The sequence below is a fragment of the Mus caroli genome, chromosome 1 (assembly GCF_900094665.2).
Source record: "Mus caroli chromosome 1, CAROLI_EIJ_v1.1, whole genome shotgun sequence".
Lineage (NCBI taxonomy): Eukaryota > Metazoa > Chordata > Mammalia > Rodentia > Muridae > Mus > Mus caroli.
This window is the reverse complement of record NC_034570.1, coordinates 124,195,261-124,215,158: the sequence shown is the minus strand read 5'-3', so window position 1 is coordinate 124,215,158 and position 19,898 is coordinate 124,195,261. Positions and strand designations below refer to the sequence as shown.

General features: G+C 48.8%; 1 protein-coding gene across 21 annotated transcripts in view; it reads left to right on the top strand.

The window, feature by feature from the left end:
• Window positions 1–19,898, top strand: part of Nfasc (neurofascin) — a 179,665-nt gene that overhangs the window by 126,526 nt on the left and 33,241 nt on the right. For 9 of the 21 annotated variants that reach the window (XM_029478708.1, XM_029478655.1, XM_029478677.1 and 6 more), the window contains 11 exons: window positions 6,279–6,422; window positions 7,066–7,177; window positions 7,475–7,641; window positions 8,026–8,173; window positions 9,427–9,551; window positions 10,764–10,808; window positions 12,225–12,326; window positions 12,561–12,758; window positions 14,117–14,187; window positions 15,688–15,910; window positions 17,696–17,811. In XM_029478708.1, the coding sequence (XP_029334568.1) occupies window positions 6,279–6,422; window positions 7,066–7,177; window positions 7,475–7,641; window positions 8,026–8,173; window positions 9,427–9,551; window positions 10,764–10,808; window positions 12,225–12,326; window positions 12,561–12,758; window positions 14,117–14,187; window positions 15,688–15,910; window positions 17,696–17,811 (1,451 nt within the window). Of the gene's footprint in view, window positions 1–6,278; window positions 6,423–7,065; window positions 7,178–7,474; window positions 7,642–8,025; window positions 8,174–9,426; window positions 9,552–10,763; window positions 10,809–12,224; window positions 12,327–12,560; window positions 12,759–14,116; window positions 14,188–15,687; window positions 15,911–17,695; window positions 18,491–19,898 lie in introns of those variants that run through there. The other 12 variants (XM_029478712.1, XM_029478686.1, XM_029478681.1 and 9 more) reach the window with 4 other exon arrangements.

The following is a 19,898-nucleotide window of genomic DNA, read 5'->3' as shown; positions in this document are numbered from 1 at the left end:
GACAGGGTTTCTCTGTATAGCCCTGGCTGTCCTGGAACTCACTCTGTAGACCAGGCTGGCCTCGAACTCAGAAATCCACCTGCCTCTGCTTCCCGAGTGCTGGGATTAAAGGCGTGCGCCACCACCGCCCGGCTTTCTTTTTTTTTTAACTGCACTTTTAGGAGTCTTTTTTACTTCAGCTTATTTTTTTTTCAAAGATTTATTTATTATTATACATAAGTACACTGTAGCTGTCTTCAGACACACAAGAGGGCGTCAGGACTCATTACAGGTGGTAGTAAGCCACCATGTGGTGGCTGGGATTTGAACTTGAGTTGGTTTGTCAAGTATTTCTCATTTTCTTTAATGGATATTTATTTACTTGCATTTCAAATGCTATCTCCTTTCCCAGTTTCCCCCCTGCCACCCCCTTTCCTGCTTCTATGAGGGTGCTCCCCCACTTACCCACCCACTCCAGCCTCACTGCCCTAACATTCCTCTACACTGGGGCCTCAAGCCTTCATAGGACCAAAGGCCTCCCCTCCCATTGATGCCAGATAAGGCCCCTTCAGCTCCTTCAGTCCTTCCCCTAACTCCTCCATTGGGGTCCCTGTGCTTAGTCCGATGGTTGGCTGCGAGCATCTGCATCTGTATTGGTCAGGAACTAGCATAGCCTCTCAGGAGGCTCTATCAGGCTCCTGTCAGCAAGCACTTCTTGGCATCAGCCCTAGTGTCTGGGTTTGGTGTCTGCATGTGGGATGGATCCCCAGGTGGGGCAGCCTCTAGATGGCCTTTCCTTCAGTCTCTGCTCCACTTTTTGTCGCTGTACTTTCTTTAGACATGAGCAATTCTGGGTTAAAGTTTTGGAGATGGATGGGTAGCCCCATCCCTCAACTGGGGGGCCATGCCTAACCTCTGGTTTTGGTCTCGACAGGTTCTTCCTTCCCTTTGTGAGTTTTTTTTTTTTTTTAAATGTGGACTCTGAGATCAAAGCCAGGCCCTGTGCTTATACAGCAAGTAATTTGCTAGCCCAGCAATGTCTCCTGCCTGAAACAGTACATTATGTTCTGTTTGATTCCCTTTCTTACATTAGTCTCACCTTCTCTATAGACTTCTCCCCTGGGGATCCTGTATCTCTGTACTGTGTTCTTTTCCCTCCATCTTCATGACATTGTGCTAGAGACGCCTCTTCCTTGTCTTTCCTTCTATTTCCTTTGATCCCATGCATTTGCCCCTTTTTAATCTCATCCATTTATTATTTTATATAGACTTTAAATAATTTTCAACTTCATAGCACATACTACATGATTTTACCATTTTCTGTTCTACAGCCATTCATGATGCATCCATGAGCTTTAACCAGTATTAAGTGTATTCCTATGCCAAGTATGGCTTGGTGTGGTTGCTATCCCAGCAATTTGTTGTGTCCTTTCTGGATGTTACTAGGAATTGACTCCATAAAAGCTCAATAAGAAGACACACAAATGAAGCTGGAGGAACTATCAAAGCCAACGGATGTGTACGTCATAGCTCAGACACACAAGAAACATGAACAAACATATCAGCACATCTCCCGAGAAGGAACGTAATTCCTCATACTCTGAACTCAGAAACGTGAAGTTAACAAATTACAGATGAAAGATGCAAACATTTTCATGTAAAGTGATCTGTGACCTCAAAGATGATGGAAAGAAGCAGATGAATATAGTGATCAAGAGATGAAAGCCAGCAATACAGACAAAGAACTTGGAAGAAGAGCTCAGGAAAAAGTCAGCAACAAGGATGCACAAACAGATTGGTTTTTAGTTTGGGTGTTTTTTTAATCAAATAGAAATGTTGAAATGAAAAAGAACACACTGGAAACCATCAACAGATACAGCATGAAGACGGAAGACTATCAGGAATAGAAGGGAATATCAAAGAAGCAATCATCACTAAATTAAAAAGCATCACTAACATCACTAAGATCTTTTTATAAGTAATAATATGACTTCCAAAAAAAAAAATCCAAAGATGCAATCAAGAGATAAACCTAAGGATGCATGAAGCAATAGGAAGAGCTGAGATAGAAACTAAAAGGATAGAAAATCTATTCAATGAAATTATAGCAGAAAACTTCCAAAATCTAACTGTAAATCTAGACATCTTAGTCAGGGTCTCTATTGCTGTGGTAAAACACCATGACCAAAGCAACATGGGCAGGAACGAGTTTGCTTGGCTTATATTTCTACATCATTGTTTATCATCAAAGGAAGTCAGGAGAGGAACTAAAACATGGTAGAAACCTAAAGTCAAGAACTGATTCAGAGACCATAGAGGAGTGCTTCTTACTGGCTTGCTCCTGCTTTCTTATAGAACCCAGGACCACTTGCCTAGGGGTGGCACCATCACAATGGGATGGCCCTCCCACACCAATAACTAATTAAGAAAATGTCCTATAAGCTTGCTTACAGCTCAGTCTTATGGAGACATTTTCTCATTTGAGACTCCCTCCTCTTCAGTGACTCTAACTTGTGTCAAGTCACCATAAACTAGTCAGCACAAACAGAAAAGGCATTTAGAATCCCAAATAGACATAACCAGAGATTGATAACACAACATAGGTAGGGTGCCCAAAGTACCAAAGAAACAATAGCCAAACTGTAAGAGAAAAATATCAACTTACAATGGCGTCAGAATAACATCAGACCTCCATACAAACCCTTAAAATGACCAAGAAAGCTTGGGGTTTTTTTTTTTTCGATGACTGCTTCAGTCATTAAAATTAAAATAACTAGCAACCAAAATTGCTATCCATCAAAATTATCTTTTAAATTCATGTAGAGGAGCTGGAGATATGGTTCAGCCTGACACCCTGAGTTGATCTCACACAGTAGAAGGACAGTACTGATTCCTATAAACTTCCCTCTGACCTCCAGATATACACATAGCACGTGCATACCCCACATTTGCCAAGTAAGTATTTAAAAAGTAAGTAAATTCTTGGAGAGATACAACACAAACACAACAATTAAGACAAACACAAATTGAAGCAATTCTTGACCATCAACCCACTCTGCAGAAGTGCTAAAGAAATCCTGAACACAAAGAAGAATACAGTCTCAGCCAAGAGAACCCAGCAGAGAATGTAATTTTCTTGTATTAATAGATGAATAAGATACACTCCATCCTGCCCAGCATAGTCAAGCCCCTAATACAAAAGATAAAGGATGCCACGACATACTTAGTAAAGGAAACAGTCCATCAAGAAGAGAGAATGATTGTAAAAGTATATGCATTGAATGCTGGGGCTTCCCATTTCACTAGAGCAAGTGTTCTATGTATGTGTGTAAAAGGACAGTTGGTTCCTGATACAATAGTAGTGGGTGACCATAATATCCCATCTCATCAATAGATAGGCCATCTAGACTTGTAGTCAGTAAAGAAACTTCAGAGTTAACCCACACCCAAGATCAAATGGACTTGTCTGGCATTTACAGGACAGTCCACTCGACAGCTGCAAAATAGACGTTTGTCTCTCATCTGTGAAGCTTCCACTGAAGTAGATCACATGTTATTCCATAGACAAGTTTTAACAATACAAAAGAATTGAAATAGCTTCTTGTATCTATTCAGGGGGCAGTGAACTATGACTGGAACCCAAGAAGGAGAAAAAGCACAGAAGCTCACAGATGCACTCTTGAATGAGCCGTGGGCCATCGAAGAAATCTGTGAGGAGAACTTGAGTCTGAGAATCGAATGAAAAATAAAAGCTCCACTTGTCAGAACCTTTGGAATCTAACGAAGGCAGTTACAAGAGGAGCGTCCATAGCTTCAAGCTCATGTACAGTAAGATTGCATAGAAATAACTCAAGGATGAACCTCAAGACCTCAGGAAGACCAGGACAATCCAAACCCCAAGGCGGGAGATGGAAAGAAATAACAAAAGTCAGAGAGGAACTGAATGAAATGGAGAGGGAAGGACCAGTGCCAAGTCTTGATAAAACTGAGAGTGTGGCTCATGGGAAAATAAATGAGATTGACAAATTCTAATCAATGAACCAAAAGAAAGAGAAGATACCAGAATGAATAAAGTTAGACATAAAAGCGAGACATCACAACAGATTTCAATGAAGTCAAGAGAATATGTAGGACATAGTTTAGTAAAACATATGATTTGGAAAGCCTAGAAGAAACAGGTAAGATCTAGATGCCTGTGGCCCACCAAAATTAAATCAAGAATGTATGAGCAACTTAAAGAAGTAATAAATTGAAGGCCTGGACAAGACAGGATTCACTGCTGAATTCTACCAGACCTATAAGGAAGTGCTAACACCAGCGCTTCTCCAACTGTTCATGAAGTAGAAAGGGAAGGGATGCTAACAGACTCTTTCTATGAAGCCTGCATTGCTCTAATGTCAAACTTGGCAAGGACACGCTCACAAACTATAAAGCTGAACAGGAGGCCGAGACATGAGGCTGAAAGGAGACTGTGGGATGGAACAAGGCGGGCAGTGTGTGTGTGGGGGGGGGGGGGGGAGTGTAGCAAGGGGGAGAGTATGACCAAAGTACATTGGTATGTATGTATGAGAGTATCAACCTCTACGTTTTGTATGCTAAATAGAAAAATTATTTTTAAAATTGTCAGGGAAAGAAACAGGTGGAGAAGCAGAGGAGACAGGCAAAGCAGGCAGGCAGCTTTGTACTGGATTTGTATCCTTACAAACACAGCAGGGGAGGGAACCAAGCTCTGAATTGCAGGAGGCCACAGGGGTGGTAAGCAGGGGAGCTGTAGACTTCACTGGACTGCAGCAGGCTTGCACTTGTTAAGACTAAATCTGTAGCCAGGGAGTTTCACTACCCCACCATGAGCAGAGGTGCAGCCCCAGCCTGTGGGCCACTCTCCTCTGTCTTTCTAGACTTCAGGGGAAGCAGGCAGCGGTGGTACACTTCAGAGCTTTGTCCTGTAGATACAGCCTGGAGCTGAGTCATCTGTCTGCGGGAAGTACCTAAGAGAAGTGACTGGTAGGAAAACTGGGTTCATGAGATTGGCCAGGGAAGGATGTGTTTGGGTTGGTGGCGCCACTTCCCCGGTGGCGTTTTGCTGAGTAGGTCCCAGGGTTGATGATAAGGACACAGATTCTGCCTTCATTTACCTTCTGCTGAGTCCCCAGATTCTCATCTGTTGAGTGGCGCCTAGGACCAGACTCCTGTTCCCTTGCAGGTCTGAGCGATGCCCATGAGCTCTCAGCCTCAGCAAGCCAAAGCATTTGCTTCCAGGCCCAGACATTCCCAGCGGTTACCAATGAGAAAAGTGACTAGTCTTTACATTTCTGGAAAGGTTTTGTTTTATAGTTCCTCGTCATTCCCTCCCCTCATTCTTCCTTCTCATGGGGAAGACAGGAATGGTGTTTCCTCAGGACAGATGGACAAGACTTTTTTTGGACAAGGTCTATAGCTCTCCAGACTCAGCAACCCAGGAGAACTATAGACAAGAATGGTCTGTCTCTATGTAGACTACTTGTTTTAGGAAGACCTTTTTGCAAGTATGAAGACTCGGTTGGCATGAAGCTCTTGCTAATGGGCAGCTTTTATGTATGAAAGAGGCTCTGCCCAAAGGATGGGAAGATGGTGGGTTTGGGCCATTTGGATGTTGCTGTATTCTTGCCAGTGCACATTGGATTAAGATCATAATGAATGAATGTCAGGCACGTTGGCTCATGCCTGCAATCCCAATGTTTAGTGGCTAAGGCAGGAGGATTGCCAAAAGTGTAAGGCTAGTCTTAGCAACATGGTGAGGTCAAGGCCAACGAGAACTACACAACAAGGCCCTGTCTCAGAAAACTAATCAACTGACTAAATAAACTGAGTGAAAACACTAACAGTATTGCTAGGCCTTGTGCTAACCACTTTACACCTGTATGAAAATATCTTCACAAAACCCCATGAGGCCATGGGTTGTCTCACAGAGCAGGGACTGAAGCAGTGTTAACAACACTGACTGGAGATGTGCTTAGATCCCTGTTTACAAAGTCTGTTTCCATCGCTTTTATTTTCAGCCACATCTGCTCAGCTATTGCCTGCAGAAAGCAAAGATTCAGGTTCCCACCAGGTGATGGATGGAGAAACAAATTCCCATAGGGTCCAGGTCACACAGTTTGACAGTGCTATCGTTCCACAGAACCCTTAGCGTACTTGGGACCCTGGAGAGAGAGAGAGAGAGAGAGAGAGAGAGAGAGAGAGAGAGAGAGAGATCCCTGCATGTCCTTCACTCTGCCCTTTTCCGTTTCTTACGGGAAACCTCTCTTTCCTATCTGTAGCGGCACCACCCAATCCCAACCGTGAGGTGGCCGGAGACACTATCATCTTCCGGGATACTCAGATCAGCAGCAGGGCAGTGTACCAATGTAACACATCCAATGAACATGGCTACCTGCTGGCCAATGCCTTCGTCAGCGTGTTAGGTGAGTCTCTGCCCACTGGCAGTGGGGTCTTCCTGGGGTCCAGTGACATCATGAAGTACATGTTCTCTGCAGCCTGGGCACGTTGGGCAGGCCTGGGGAGGTGTGGCGCATGAATAGAGGACTTGCACTCCACCAAGCCAGGTGACCATAGGGCTCATTCCATCAGAGAAGCTGCATAGGAAGTGCCTCTTTCTGAGCATGGCTGCTGCACTCCTTGGGCAGGGAGAGGGAAGAGGGAACTGGCCGAAACAGTATACCTCAGGGCTGTGGAGGATCAGCTCCAGAAGCTGTGGAAGACTTTGGGGAAACCCCTTTGCAAAAGCTAGTCTGGATGTGGGACAGATGGGAGACAGACAGATGGATAAATTCACTCTCTCCTCACCTAAACGGGAAAGATGTCATCCTTTGACATTGTAACATGGCAGTGGTCTACAACTGTGTTGGGCAGCATTTGTAATGTTCCTTAGGACACCTGGATCCCAGATACTGTAGACTGGATCGGTTTCCCTTAGACGAGGCTTGTAAAAGGAAGGGACAGATGAGGTTATCTAGGGGTCTGGAAGGCTGCTGGAAGGGGAGGAGCCAGGGAAAGAGGGGGCGGGGGGTTGTGTTTCACACTCAAATTGTCCCTCTGGGGTTTCAGATGTACCCCCTCGGATGCTGTCTCCCCGAAACCAGCTCATCAGGGTAATCCTTTACAACCGCACACGGCTGGACTGTCCGTTCTTTGGGTCTCCCATCCCAACGCTTCGATGGTAAGTCCCAGGAGACCAGGTCTCCCCAGCAGAGGCCGTCTGTCTTTCTGCTTCCTGCAGGCTGTATTCAGCAAAGCCTGGGCTCCTTAAACAGTTAAAGCTGGCTGTCTGGGTGAACCCAATATTGTTCAGAGGGGCTGAATCTTTCCAGCGAGTGGTTACAGGCAGAGCCTACAAGACTTGAGACCCCGTGTATCTACCTTGAGCTCCCCAGTCCCCTGCCATGGACTCTGCTGCTCCCTGGCTCCCTTGGGCCAGTCCTTTCTCAGTATGCTGTGTTTGCTGCTCTGTTGTGAGGTTTAAGAATGGGCAAGGAAGCAACCTGGATGGCGGTAACTACCACGTCTACGAAAACGGCAGTCTAGAAATCAAGATGATTCGCAAAGAGGACCAAGGCATCTACACCTGTGTGGCCACCAACATCCTGGGCAAAGCTGAAAATCAAGTCCGCCTGGAGGTCAAAGGTAAACGGGGGTGGCATGGGAGGGTGTCACTAGTGGGAGTTCAGGTGGGGCAGTAAAGCCATGCTTTGGAAATGCCCCTGTCTGAGGGCTGATCCCAGTGGACATCAGCATGACCCAAGTGTGGGAACACTGAGTCAGGCAGCCTATCCGCCTGATCCAGAGGCTCACCTACCTCCCTGAACCAGCATTCACATCATGGATTTCTGAGCCAGAGAACTATTTGGGGGGTTTGATTGCCCTTCACACAGGAGCCCCCACTAATCTTACAGCTAGTTTGTATTCTATGCCTGACATCCCAAGCTGAGGCATAGCACACTACATGGCCACATAGGAGCTGGGGGACAGAGAAGGGGTGAGCAGTCAGCTATCCAGTTGTCTTCACAGACCCCACCAGGATCTACAGGATGCCCGAGGACCAGGTGGCCAAGAGGGGCACCACAGTGCAGCTGGAGTGCCGCGTGAAACATGACCCCTCCTTGAAGCTCACAGTCTCCTGGCTGAAGGACGACGAGCCACTCTACATTGGAAACAGGTTTCTGCTCTCCATCTCCGCTCCTTACATGCATTTAAGGGGAAGTTTGCCCTTGCTTTCAGTGTCACGCATGTCACTAGGGAGCTACTAGGAGTAGTGATGGCCTTGGTGACCTTTCCTCAGGGGACAATCCCAGGAACCTTTTCTTCCTCTCTTATCAGAGACCTGTTGCTCTCTCCTTCACCTCTTCTCTCCCATCTTCTGTCTTCCCCGTCCCTTCTCCTCCTCTCACTATTTGATTATGCAGTGTTCTGTCTGTATATATGCCTGAATGCCGGAAGAGGGCGCTAGATCTCATTACAGATGGATGTGAGCCACTGTGCAGTTACTGGGAATTGAACTCAGCACCTCTGAAAGAGCAGTCAGTGCTCTCATCCTCTGAACCATCTCTCCAGCCCCTCCTCTCACTTTTCCTACTCCTGTTTACATCCCCTCTTCTTATTCCTTCCTTACCTCTTTATTCTGCATTCCACTCTCCAATCCCTTCAGCTCTTCCTGTAGTGCCCCCGCTTACCAGTAGAGGGCAGGTCTGGCTTCATCTTCCTTGTGGTGCCTGATGCATCTCAGCTCAGAATCTTCTGGATGCTTTGACAGTGCCCCCAACTATACCTCCCACACCCCAGTTCTGATTTTATTGGTGTAAGGACTCAGGTGCTGATTGTATTTAAAGGTCCCCTGGGTATTTTGTAATGTGCAGTCGGGATTGAGAACTAGCGATCCCAGCTTCCCTTCCCAGAGCTTTTGGCTGTCTTTGAGCTAGGCAGTAAGACACCAGCCATTCCCAGTCTCGCCCAGCTTCATGCAGGGCTTCATCCTGCCTGTGTGCATGGGCATCCAGTGCTCGTTGGTATTGAAAGCTCTAGAGCTATTTTATATTGCTCTGGGATGCCCCCTCCCTTTGGTGGAAGCAGGCAGTTGGATCTCAGAGAAGTTGAAACTGGTTCACAGGACAAAACACATGTAAGGGAAGGAGAGTGACACCAGCCTGTCTTGGGTTGTCAGTGTATTGGTACCCTAATTTGGGAAGTGTGTACAGCACAAGAAAGGTTCAGAGCCAGGCCCGGTGTGGGTGCTGAGGACTCGGGCATCCAGTCAGTGTTGAGATGGTCCCTCAGACCCCAGCAGGAGCTGTGCTCTCTCACCTGGCCCAGCCATCTCCTTTACCTCCTCGCTCTCCCCTTGTGGGACAAAAGTATCAGCTATGCCCGGTATGTGAGCCACCCTCCTGCCAACCTCAGCCTGGCATCTTGCAGGATGAAGAAGGAAGACGACTCCCTGACGATCTTCGGAGTGGCAGAGCGGGACCAGGGCAGTTACACGTGCATGGCCAGCACCGAGCTGGACCAGGACCTGGCAAAGGCCTACCTCACTGTTCTAGGTAACATCTGTCACCCACATCAGCGCTAACAGCCCGTCTCCCTGCTTCCCAGCAGTCAGCGTGGCCTTGAGTGCTGAGTAATGCAGAGTCAGCAGGGCAATGCATAGTCAGTAGCCATTAGGCGCGATGGCCTCTTCCGGTCTCTGGATTAGGAGCTGCCACTCTCAAACAAGCCGAGGAGGACAGTGTGGAGTTCTGTCTTCTGAGTGAGGTCTTTGACCTCCCAAGCCCACATGAAAGATGTGGAACAGCAGAAAGTGGAGTGACTTCTGCCTCTTCTGCTCTCTTACAGCACCTTCATACCACCAAGTTGACTAAAGCCATCTTGAAGCAGTGCTAGACCAAGAGGATGATGATGATGATAATGATATGTGTGTGTGTGTGTGTTCAGTGATATGGTGTGGAGGGGTGTAGTATGGGATGCGGGATGGTGTGTGTGTGTGTGTGTGTGTGTGTGTGTGTGTATAGAGGTATGTGGAGATGTGTGGAGGTGTGTGGAGGGGGAGTGATGTGTGTGTGTGTGTGTGTGTGTGTGTGTGTGTGTGTGTGTGGCTGGTGGCATGTGTATGAGTGTATATGTATATATGGAGTGTGGTATAGGGTATGTATCTATGGAGGTGTAGCATGGAGGGGGAGTGTTGTGTGTTATATGTGGGAGGGTGTATATGTATATCTATCTGTGTGTGGTGTGTGTGTGTGTCTGTGGAAGTATAGTGGGAGAGTGCTGTGTGTATGTGTGTGGTGTGGGGGGTGCACACTTCCAGCACCTCCTCCAGCTTCCTTCCCCTCCCACACTGCTCCCAGGAGTTAGTGGCATTCACATTGCCACACACTGACTAAGATGATGCCACCCCTCCCTGTCCATGCTGGCCTGCAGAGAGCAAGCCATTCAGATGGGAAGGTGGCTACCCCTTCCAGTGGAGCAGGCCCTCACTGCCATCTCTGCCCTGTTTCCTCTCTGCACTCCTGCAGTGGAGGTCACCATTGCTGGCCACAATGGGCCCAGATATGTTAACAGTACTAGGACAGGAAGAAGCCAGAAACTCCACTCCAGGCCATGGAGAAATACACAGGGTCACCTGGGAGGCGGGCTGCCCAGGGACAGCTGTAAAGCCTGGGCTATCCATCCGTGTCCGTCTAGAGCCCTCTAACCCTGATAACCTGCTAACCTGGATAACCTGCTAACCTGGATAACCCATCTTACCGTTGCAGCTGATCAGGCCACTCCAACTAACCGTTTGGCTGCCCTGCCCAAAGGTAATTGGTACTAATCAGGGGCCTGGTGCCCAGGGGTGGAATCTTGAGGAGGAATAGTTCTGGTGGGCTACACTTTCACATGCCCTACCTAGTGTGACCTCTGACCCTCGGGCACCCACAGTCACCTCCCTTCCTGGCCCATGTCAAGGCTCCTTCTGCAGGTTGGACTCAAGTCTGGACCGCCATTTTTCTCTTTCCACCACACTTAGCTCCCCCTTCAGGTCCCATTGTTGACCCCTAACTACACCTCATGTGCCTAATGGCCAATCAAGAAAGCTTCCTCAGACATCACCTACAGGCTCATCAGTTTATAGGCTGCCACTCACCTACTGCCATGCATCACGTACCCCGCACATACACACACACACACACACACACACACCCCACTGTGAACTTAAGTGACTCACTTTCTAGGTTAGTAAATCTCAACCTTCCTAACACCACAACCCTTTAATACAGACCTCATGTTATGGTAACCACCACCCCCCATCATAAAATTATTTTTGTTCATTCTGTACAGACTACATAAGTACGTGCTACTTTATAACTGTAATTTTGCAACTATTATGAATCATAATGTAAATATCTGTGTTTTCCGGTAGCCTTAGGCTACCACTGTGAAAGGGTTCTTTAGCCCCCTACAAAGGAGTTGAGACTCATGGGTTGAGAACCACTGTTCTAGGTCCTCCTAGTAACCAGCCAAAAGATGGAAATAGCTGGTTCAGGGAGGCAAAATATGGGGGGAGTTGTCTGCCTCCGTTCTACGGCTGCGCGACTTTATTCCAAAACCAGGATGGTGCTGATACTCACTAGAACAACATGTCCACCCCTTCCCCCCCCAAAAAAAAAAACCACCCTGCTTCCTTTACCCTGTGTGGAAGCCTGTGGCCCCCTCTGCTCTACATCCTCATGTAGTCCAGACTGAGTCTCCTACCAGGCCTGGCCTGTCTTGGTCCCTCCTCACTTCCCTCATCGTTCTGCCCTGCTCAGCACTGCAGAGCTCTCCTGGGATGCTCCTGGGAGTCCTGGCATCCAGAAAGACAGGCAGTCATCATGAGGAGCGAGACCAAAAAAGTCCTCATTCCTCCCCACCAGCCTCTCTCATGAAAACAGCAACTTCCCCCCAATGTGTGTGTTCTACACGTTCTGAAGAAACAAGATGGCCTCATTCCCTCTGTCCTACCAGATTCTCCTTATTCCCTTCTTCCATATTCTTGACCTTCTTGATTCTCCCTTGTCTCCTGGAGGGAAGCGGGTGGTCCCTGCACTGGCTCTCCAGGGTAGGTTGGGGTTTGATCTACTGGCAGTAGAGACATGAGCCCCTCAGGGACTTGTCCAGGACTAGTACTCCCCCATGGAGAGGGACTGGCTCTCCTTCAGGAACTCTGAGTGATATCTTTTTTCCTCTGCTGCCAGGGCGACCAGACCGACCCAGGGACCTGGAGCTCACTGACCTGGCTGAGAGGAGTGTGAGGCTGACCTGGATCCCAGGGGATGACAACAACAGCCCTATCACAGGTCAGGCTGGGCTCTGTGCCCCAGAACTAGAGTCTTGGACGAGGGCCCCCCAGTGTCCCGCTCCCACCTCTGCCCACACATGGAGGCCTTGGTTCCCCCTTGTCTTGGGAAGGCGTCTTTGTGTGTCCCTGTATCCCTCAGAAATGATAAAGACAAAGAGAAGCCATGAAGGATGTGGTCTTAAAGCAGGACCCTGTGACTCCCAGAACAGCTCTGTCCTCCTTGTCCATTCAGACTACGTCGTTCAGTTTGAAGAGGACCAGTTCCAACCAGGGGTGTGGCATGACCACTCCAGGTTCCCAGGCAGCGTCAACTCAGCCGTCCTCCATCTGTCCCCGTATGTCAACTACCAATTCCGAGTCATCGCTGTCAACGAGGTGGGGAGCAGCCATCCCAGCCTTCCATCCGAGCGGTACCGAACCAGCGGGGCACGTGAGTACTTGAGTGCCAGCTGCCCTGAGTTCGCACTGACTCATCCCAGCTCCCAGCCGTGGGCACTTAGGCAGCTTACTTGCCTTTCCAAGGCCTAGCCTCTTCACCTGTGAAACAGAAGGATAGTAAGATGCTCTGATGCACATCTCAGGGCTGTGGAGAGGACTCCCATTTTTAAAAGCTGGGGAGATCGCTTAGTGGGAAGAACCACAAGCTACGAGGCCTGATGACCTGAGTTTGATCCCTGGTACCCAAAGGATGGAAGGAGATGACTGAATCTCAGAAGTTGTCCTCTGGCCTTCACGAATGTGCTGTGGCATATGTGAAGCCACACGTGCAAACATTAAATAAGCACACAAACAAATCGCTATAATGTAGAGGAGACAGGAAGATGGTTCAGGTAGTAAAATGCTTGCTGTGAAGCATGAGGACCTGAATTCAGTAGACTCAGGACCCATGTCAAGGTGGGCCTGGTGACCCTCATCTGTCATCCCAACACTGGAGAAGCGGAGGGGAAGGAAGCAGTATGTCTGGGGCTTGCTGGTCAGCCACTGTGGCTGGATCACTGAGTTCCAGGTACAGTGAGAGACCCTGTCTCAAAAAATACGGTGGAGCCAGGCGTGGTGGCTCACGCCTTTAATCCCAGCACTCGGGAGGCAGAGGCAGGCGGATTTCTGAGTTCGAGGCCAGCCTGGTCTACAGAGTGAGTTCCAGGACAGCCAGGGCTATACAGAGAAACCCTGTCTTGAAAAAACCAAAAAAAAAAAAAAAAATGGTGGCGAGTGATTGAGGAAGACCCCTGACCCCCGACACATGTGCACACACAGATGCACATGAAAGGAAGGAATAGAAAATACATACCAGGCACTTACTGTGGTGCCCATCACACAGTAAACACACAGTAAATCTTAACTGTCATTTTTATTATTGCTAATGATGCTTTGTCATCTCCATGGAGCATGGAGACGCTGTTAAGAACACGTATAATCTGGTGTTATGTCAGATTTCTCTTCGTAGCACACCAAGATAATGGTTGAATTTATGCGATCACACCAGCTCATGGAGGTAGAAATGCTTGCCCCGCAAACATTAAATTCTAGGATAAGCCAGCATCTCACAAAACATACTCAGCAGAAAGCGTTATGATAAGCTCTAACTCAGCAAAGGATTACACTGAAAAGAAATTAGCTCTACTTTGGGGGTGCAAGTCTTAGCCAGGAAGACAGAGCACACACGGAAGAAAAGGAGTTAGAGGCTGAGAAGAGCCAGAGTACAGAAGGGGCCGGTTAGGTAGGAGGAGCACCGGGGATCCCGGCCAGGCCCAGGTTGGGACTCAGCTTTATCTGTTTGGATTCCAGCCCCTGAATCTAATCCCAGTGATGTGAAGGGTGAAGGGACAAGAAAGAACAATATGGAGATCACGTGGACGGTGAGCGTACCTCCCCACCCCAGCCCCCAGAGGGCTGCTCACTTAGCAGCAGGCACCCAGGAGCCCCCATTCCTTCCTCCCCTGGTGCCGCAGTGTGCTTCAGCCTGTCTAACTCAGTGGCTCTCAACCTTCCTAATGCTGCGACCCCCTTTAATACTGCTCCTCAGAAATTAATACAGTGACCCTCCCAACCATAAAATTATTTCCATTACTACATCATAACTGTCATTTTGCTACTGTTATGAATTGTAGTGTGAATATCTGGTATACAGGCTGTCTGAGATGTGACCCCTGTGAAAGTTGTTCCATACCTCCCCACCCCCAAGGGGTTGCGTGTGACCCACGGGTTGAGAAGCACTGGTCTAACTGGGACCACTGTCCTCTGAGAACCAAGCTAGTCAGAAGTGAGCATTTGGAAATCAAACAGAACAAGTATCTAGGAGCAGAGATGGGAGCAAAGGTCGCCAAATGTCACAGGCTGCCAGTCTGGCAAAATTCATCGAGAAAGCCAACAAATTAGAACAGTTTGATTAAGGGATCTGGGCTTTAGGAGAAAAAGACGTGCAGAATATCAACGCTGAGTTTGATGTTGCACTGGCTCTGTGCCGTGGATTGTTGGAGACTCTGGCACCATTACAAAGTCCAGGTCCTTTCTACAGCATGGGCTAGGTGACCCGAAAGGTCATCTCCCTTTTTCAGCCTCGCCCTTGAGTACAGCTTCCAAACTAAAACTGGGATATATGTTTTCAAATTGACTTCTCCTAAACCACTTCCAAGGCTAATATTGGTAAATACATTCACTCAAGTGGCGCTGAGCAGCTGCCGTGAATAACGACCACAGAGATGTAGCGCTCCTTCCTCAAGAGTCACCATCAGCCCTGTCACTCTGAAGCCTGGGCCTCCAACATCCTTGACCAGCAGCTTTGGACTGAATTCTGGGCAGCTCATCTATGGCTCTGGGTGGCAAGCCTTAGGACCAGCTCCTGAACCAGCTCCTTTAGGACTAATGGGTTTCGGTTGTCTTTAGCCAGCTCTGATATATGGAGAAGGATATATGGATTTGGTAGAACTAAAGTCAGTTCTGGACCTTCAGTCTGTAAAAGAGTAGTGTGGCTAGAGCAGAGCCCTCTCTCTGACTCCAGAGATCATGATTGTCAGTCTTTGGCTCCCCGCTCTTAATGTCTGAGGAGGAAATTTGCCCAAAGTAAATCCTTTGCTCCCGATGAACTGCAGCGTGGGTGGTGCTTGCAGTCCAAGTGACCAAGTCTCAGGTGAAGCTTTTGTCATAGGAAATCTGGATGCCACAGAGCTCCTATGATTTTAGGCTCCTCGGGAAGTCAGCACGAGGTGGGGTACCATCCCCTGCACTGTGAAGGAGCCAGCCAATGGCAGGCAAGCCTGAGCAGAGTGTTTAGCACAGATGAAGAGGGCAAGCGGTGGGTGACTTTACCAACACCCTTCCCACCCCGTCTGCCTGTCTGTCTGTCTCTCCCTGCACAGCCTATGAATGCTACCTCTGCCTTTGGCCCCAACCTACGCTACATTGTCAAGTGGCGACGGAGAGAGACCCGAGAGACTTGGAACAATGTCACGGTGTGGGGCTCTCGCTACGTGGTGGGGCAGACGCCTGTCTACGTACCCTATGAGATCCGAGTCCAGGCTGAAAATGACTTTGGGAAAGGCCCTGAGCCTGACACCGTCATTGGATACTCCGGAGAAGATTGTGAGTATTGGCCCACCTCCCTCCCCAAGCAGGACCCTCACTGCCAAGCTATATGTGGCTGTTCTCACGGGCTGAGAAGCTCGGGATGTATCATGGGAGGGCAACCAGTTCCCAAGAGACAGGGCTACCCTACCCATGACCTGGGCTCTACAACATCTGGTAACAGTCAGGGGGAAAATTGCCTTTTAAACACATCCCCCTTAGCTCAATACACATCCCAGGGCTGGAACTTTACAATGATAAAAACAGAGAGTCTAGAAACAACCCTTTCAAGGATTCTACAACAGCAAAAGTCATGCTTGAAAAAACTCCAGGTCCCCAGGTCCCCAGGTCCCCAGGTCCCCAAGTCCCCAGGTCCCCAGGTCCCTAGATGGGTTGCTTTACTGCCAAGCCTTGCTTGCTGGCACCAAGAAAGACTTTAGGACTCCAATTTAAAAGAGCTGTTTAGATGCTCCAAGGGAATCAATGTACAGGCTAGGCTCCACGACAGAGGAGCCATAGGCACAGAAAACTGCAGAGTACCGACTAGAGTCTTCCTGACGCACCATTTGCCAGCGTTCCGACGTTGTCCCCAGCCCTTGGAATTGAACATGACATGGGATGGTCTTAGGAAGTCAGTCCCTGAGCAAATCAACACTCTAGACAAAGTGTGTGCCTGGCCTCTGTGCCTAATGTATCCGCATCGGTCCCACAGCTTGTGAGCAAAGCAGGGCTTTGGCACAGTCAACCAGACTCAACAGCTGGGTCTGACTGATCCAAGAAGAGATTAAGGGATTGGTGGGGTAAGCAGAAAGAAGGGATGAAAACAGATCTTACTAGGCGTGGACACAGTAGGCAAAACTGAGCTGGGCTCCAGGTGAGGTCCGTGGTCCCATGATGGTGAGGGGGGAAGCCGTGAGGACCAGGTCCCAGAAGCAATGATGGATTGGAACCACTGGAAATGAGCAGAAGGGCCTCAGCCAGTCCCACCTCTACAAGGATGACACTTTTCTACAGGAGTCTAGTGGGGCTGCCAGTCAGTGAGTGTGACAGCAGGCTTCCCGGCTGGCCCCACAGTTTCCACCCTATCTTTCCACCCTGGGCCCTGTGCATCTCTGCAGCAGCTTTGCTTTGGTTGCATAGCAGGGGTCACAGAGCAGCCATGTTCCCTTTCTGAATGAAATTGGGGCATCTTCTTTCTACAGATAGTGTTTCTGTTGGTACACTCAGAATTGATTTTTGATAATTTTTTTTGAAGAGTATTCAAGGAGAACCTAAGGTCTCTGAGCCTCCTGAGGGAGGACTTGTGATTTCCCTTTGAGCCTCAAAGGGACAGGAGATGCATGAGTCACCCCCACCTGTGAGCGTTGCCCCAGGAGCTATGGCTATGTGCAGGGGATTGGCAGAGGAGCACAGCACTGCCAATCTGCAGCTCAGCAGAGGACACCAGGGGAAGCAATGTCCACTCCCCTTTATACCTACCCCTGGCGCCTCATGTTGGCACCTCCTATTGACCAAACTCCTCAAGAAGCCTTAGGAAAAGGTATTCAGCTGATGAGGTCCAGAAAGAGCCGTGGGAACAGGTAGAGAGTGGAAAGGAAGTTAGATGATCCCCGCGCTTGGGTGCCATAAATCATTGCTCTGGTCACCTGGATTGTCACCTTTTGTTCTGAGACTTCACTGCTGTCTGGAGTACCCAGTATGCAGTAGGGTAGAGGTACAGGCTCAGAACACATCATCGGGGACCCTAGAGTCCAAGAGCTAACCTTTCCTGTTTAACCTGCTCTCTGTCCCCACACATTGCAGATCCCAGGGCTGCGCCCACTGAAGTTAAAATCCGAGTCCTGAACAGCACAGCCATCAGCCTTCAGTGGAACCGAGTCTACTCTGACACGGTCCAGGGCCAGCTCAGAGAGTATCGAGTGAGAAGGCCAAGCACCCAGCCCCACCTAACCACCTTCTTGCTAACCAGGGAAAGGGGTAGCAGCCGTGGTGTGTGTGGGGTCTCGAGGGACCCTCGGAGTACTTGTGGGATCTAAAGTTGATTCAAGATGATTTCTGGGATTTGAAATTACCCAGTGGGGAGCATATACATGCATACAAATACTTATGCATATTATACATATGTTCATATATCACTGAACAACAGGGATATGTTCTTAGAAATGCATCATTAGCCAATTTTGTCATTGTGCCAGCATCACGGTGCGTCCTGAGACAAACCTAGCTGGTACAAGCCAGATCCCCAGCACAGCAGCTTACTGCAGTCAACACGCACAGCAGGCATAAGGTGCACGAGGCTGTGGCCCGTGTGATGTTGACACTGCTTTACAGTGAGCTGTGTTTTCCAAATAGGATAAAAAAAAAAAAAGTGCAGGGCCTGGGCATGGCTCAGTGGGAGGGGGCTTGCCTAACATCCATGAAGCTGGGTTCAATCCCCAGCACTGCAAAAGCAAAGCAGTAACATAAATAACATTATAAACGTGTAACCCGGTAACCTAGTGATGTTTACCACCAAGCAGTATAGTTGTTGCTATGGTTTTGTGACTGGCAGCCCAGTAGACCTTTTTTACACAACTCCAGCACAACCATACATGTAATACTCTGTAAAATGATGTCATGATAGCTACAACCATCACTAGGTGGGAGAATCATATGGGATTGGACTCTTACTAGCAGGAACATCACACAGCTCATGCCTATAGGAGCACACGTGATCTATTGAAAGGCCAAGCTCGGCTAGGACCCCTTAGGATGGGGCTGGGTTTCAGCCAGGACTGCAGAGCACACATTGGCTATCCATATGTGAATAACGTGTATATAACCAAAGCACCCGTGAGCTGCACCCTTTCCCTCAGAGGCTCCTGCTGAGCTGGTTGCTTCCCCAGCCTGGTTGCAGAAAGCCACACTAACGGGCAAAGCCACCAAAGGGATATAAGCTGCCTCCCTGTTACCTCAGCCAACTCTGCTACCTGACACAGATTCCAAAGGCCCTGGCCTCTTGGGCTTCCAGCCTGGGAACAGTTTCTGTCCTCAGAGGGCTGGGCTGAGATTGTAGAAGTAACTCAGGACTTTCCCTCAGGAAGGAAGCTGCATTTCAGTTGACAGTGAGGGTGGTACGGCATGGGTTCCCCCGAGTCTGTGACTTCTGAGGTCATCAGGAGTTGGCTGATGGGCAGCTGGGGACACACAGAAGGAGGTCCGTCCCTTCTTGGAAAATGAACTTGGCAGTGAACTAAAGAAAGGAAGCTGGGTGCACCTGACCTAGCTCCTCCCCAACAGTTAACTTTTAACCCTTAACCTGCTGGCCTGGAGATTTTTCTTACTGAAGTACTTATCAGTCTCTGTAAGTGTGGATTTCCTCACCACTTTGCCTGTGACACTGCTATGACACGTTGTCCCATGGCTTCCTACCACTGCTAATAAGACCTTCACTATACCCTTCACCTCTGCCACCTCCAAGGCCACCCTTCCTATCCGAGCTCCGCTCCCTGCAGCCCTGTATCCCAACTGACTTGGACACGGGTCTGCCATCGGAACGATCTTCAACGGTATGTGAAGAAATGGCTTGGCTTCCGAGAGTTAAATCAACCATTGCTCATATACTCTGACTGTCTGGGACAACCTGCTCCTTGTGTGCCCACCTTCTGTCTCCCTAAACAGTACTAATCCAACTGAAAGCAAAATGGCCTTTGAGCACCAGGCACAAAGCTTTCTGCGCCAGGACCCCTGGTTCACATTTATGGTTCTGGCATGGACTCTCCTTGTGCAACCTGTTACCCAGCTGGGACATATTCTCCAAAGATGTGGTGGCGTGGCTCCAAAAACGGGTGAAAATTTTAACCGTGTTTCATGTTCAGCGTTACTCTATTCATGATCGGGACCCTAAGGCTGTCCTGCCATCCTCTATGGGGAGGATGAGGTCATCTGAGACAGAGCAGCCTGTAGCAAGCAAAGGGAGGACCAGTCACTACTACCACTAACCACTAACCTGGCCCTGCTGCCTCGC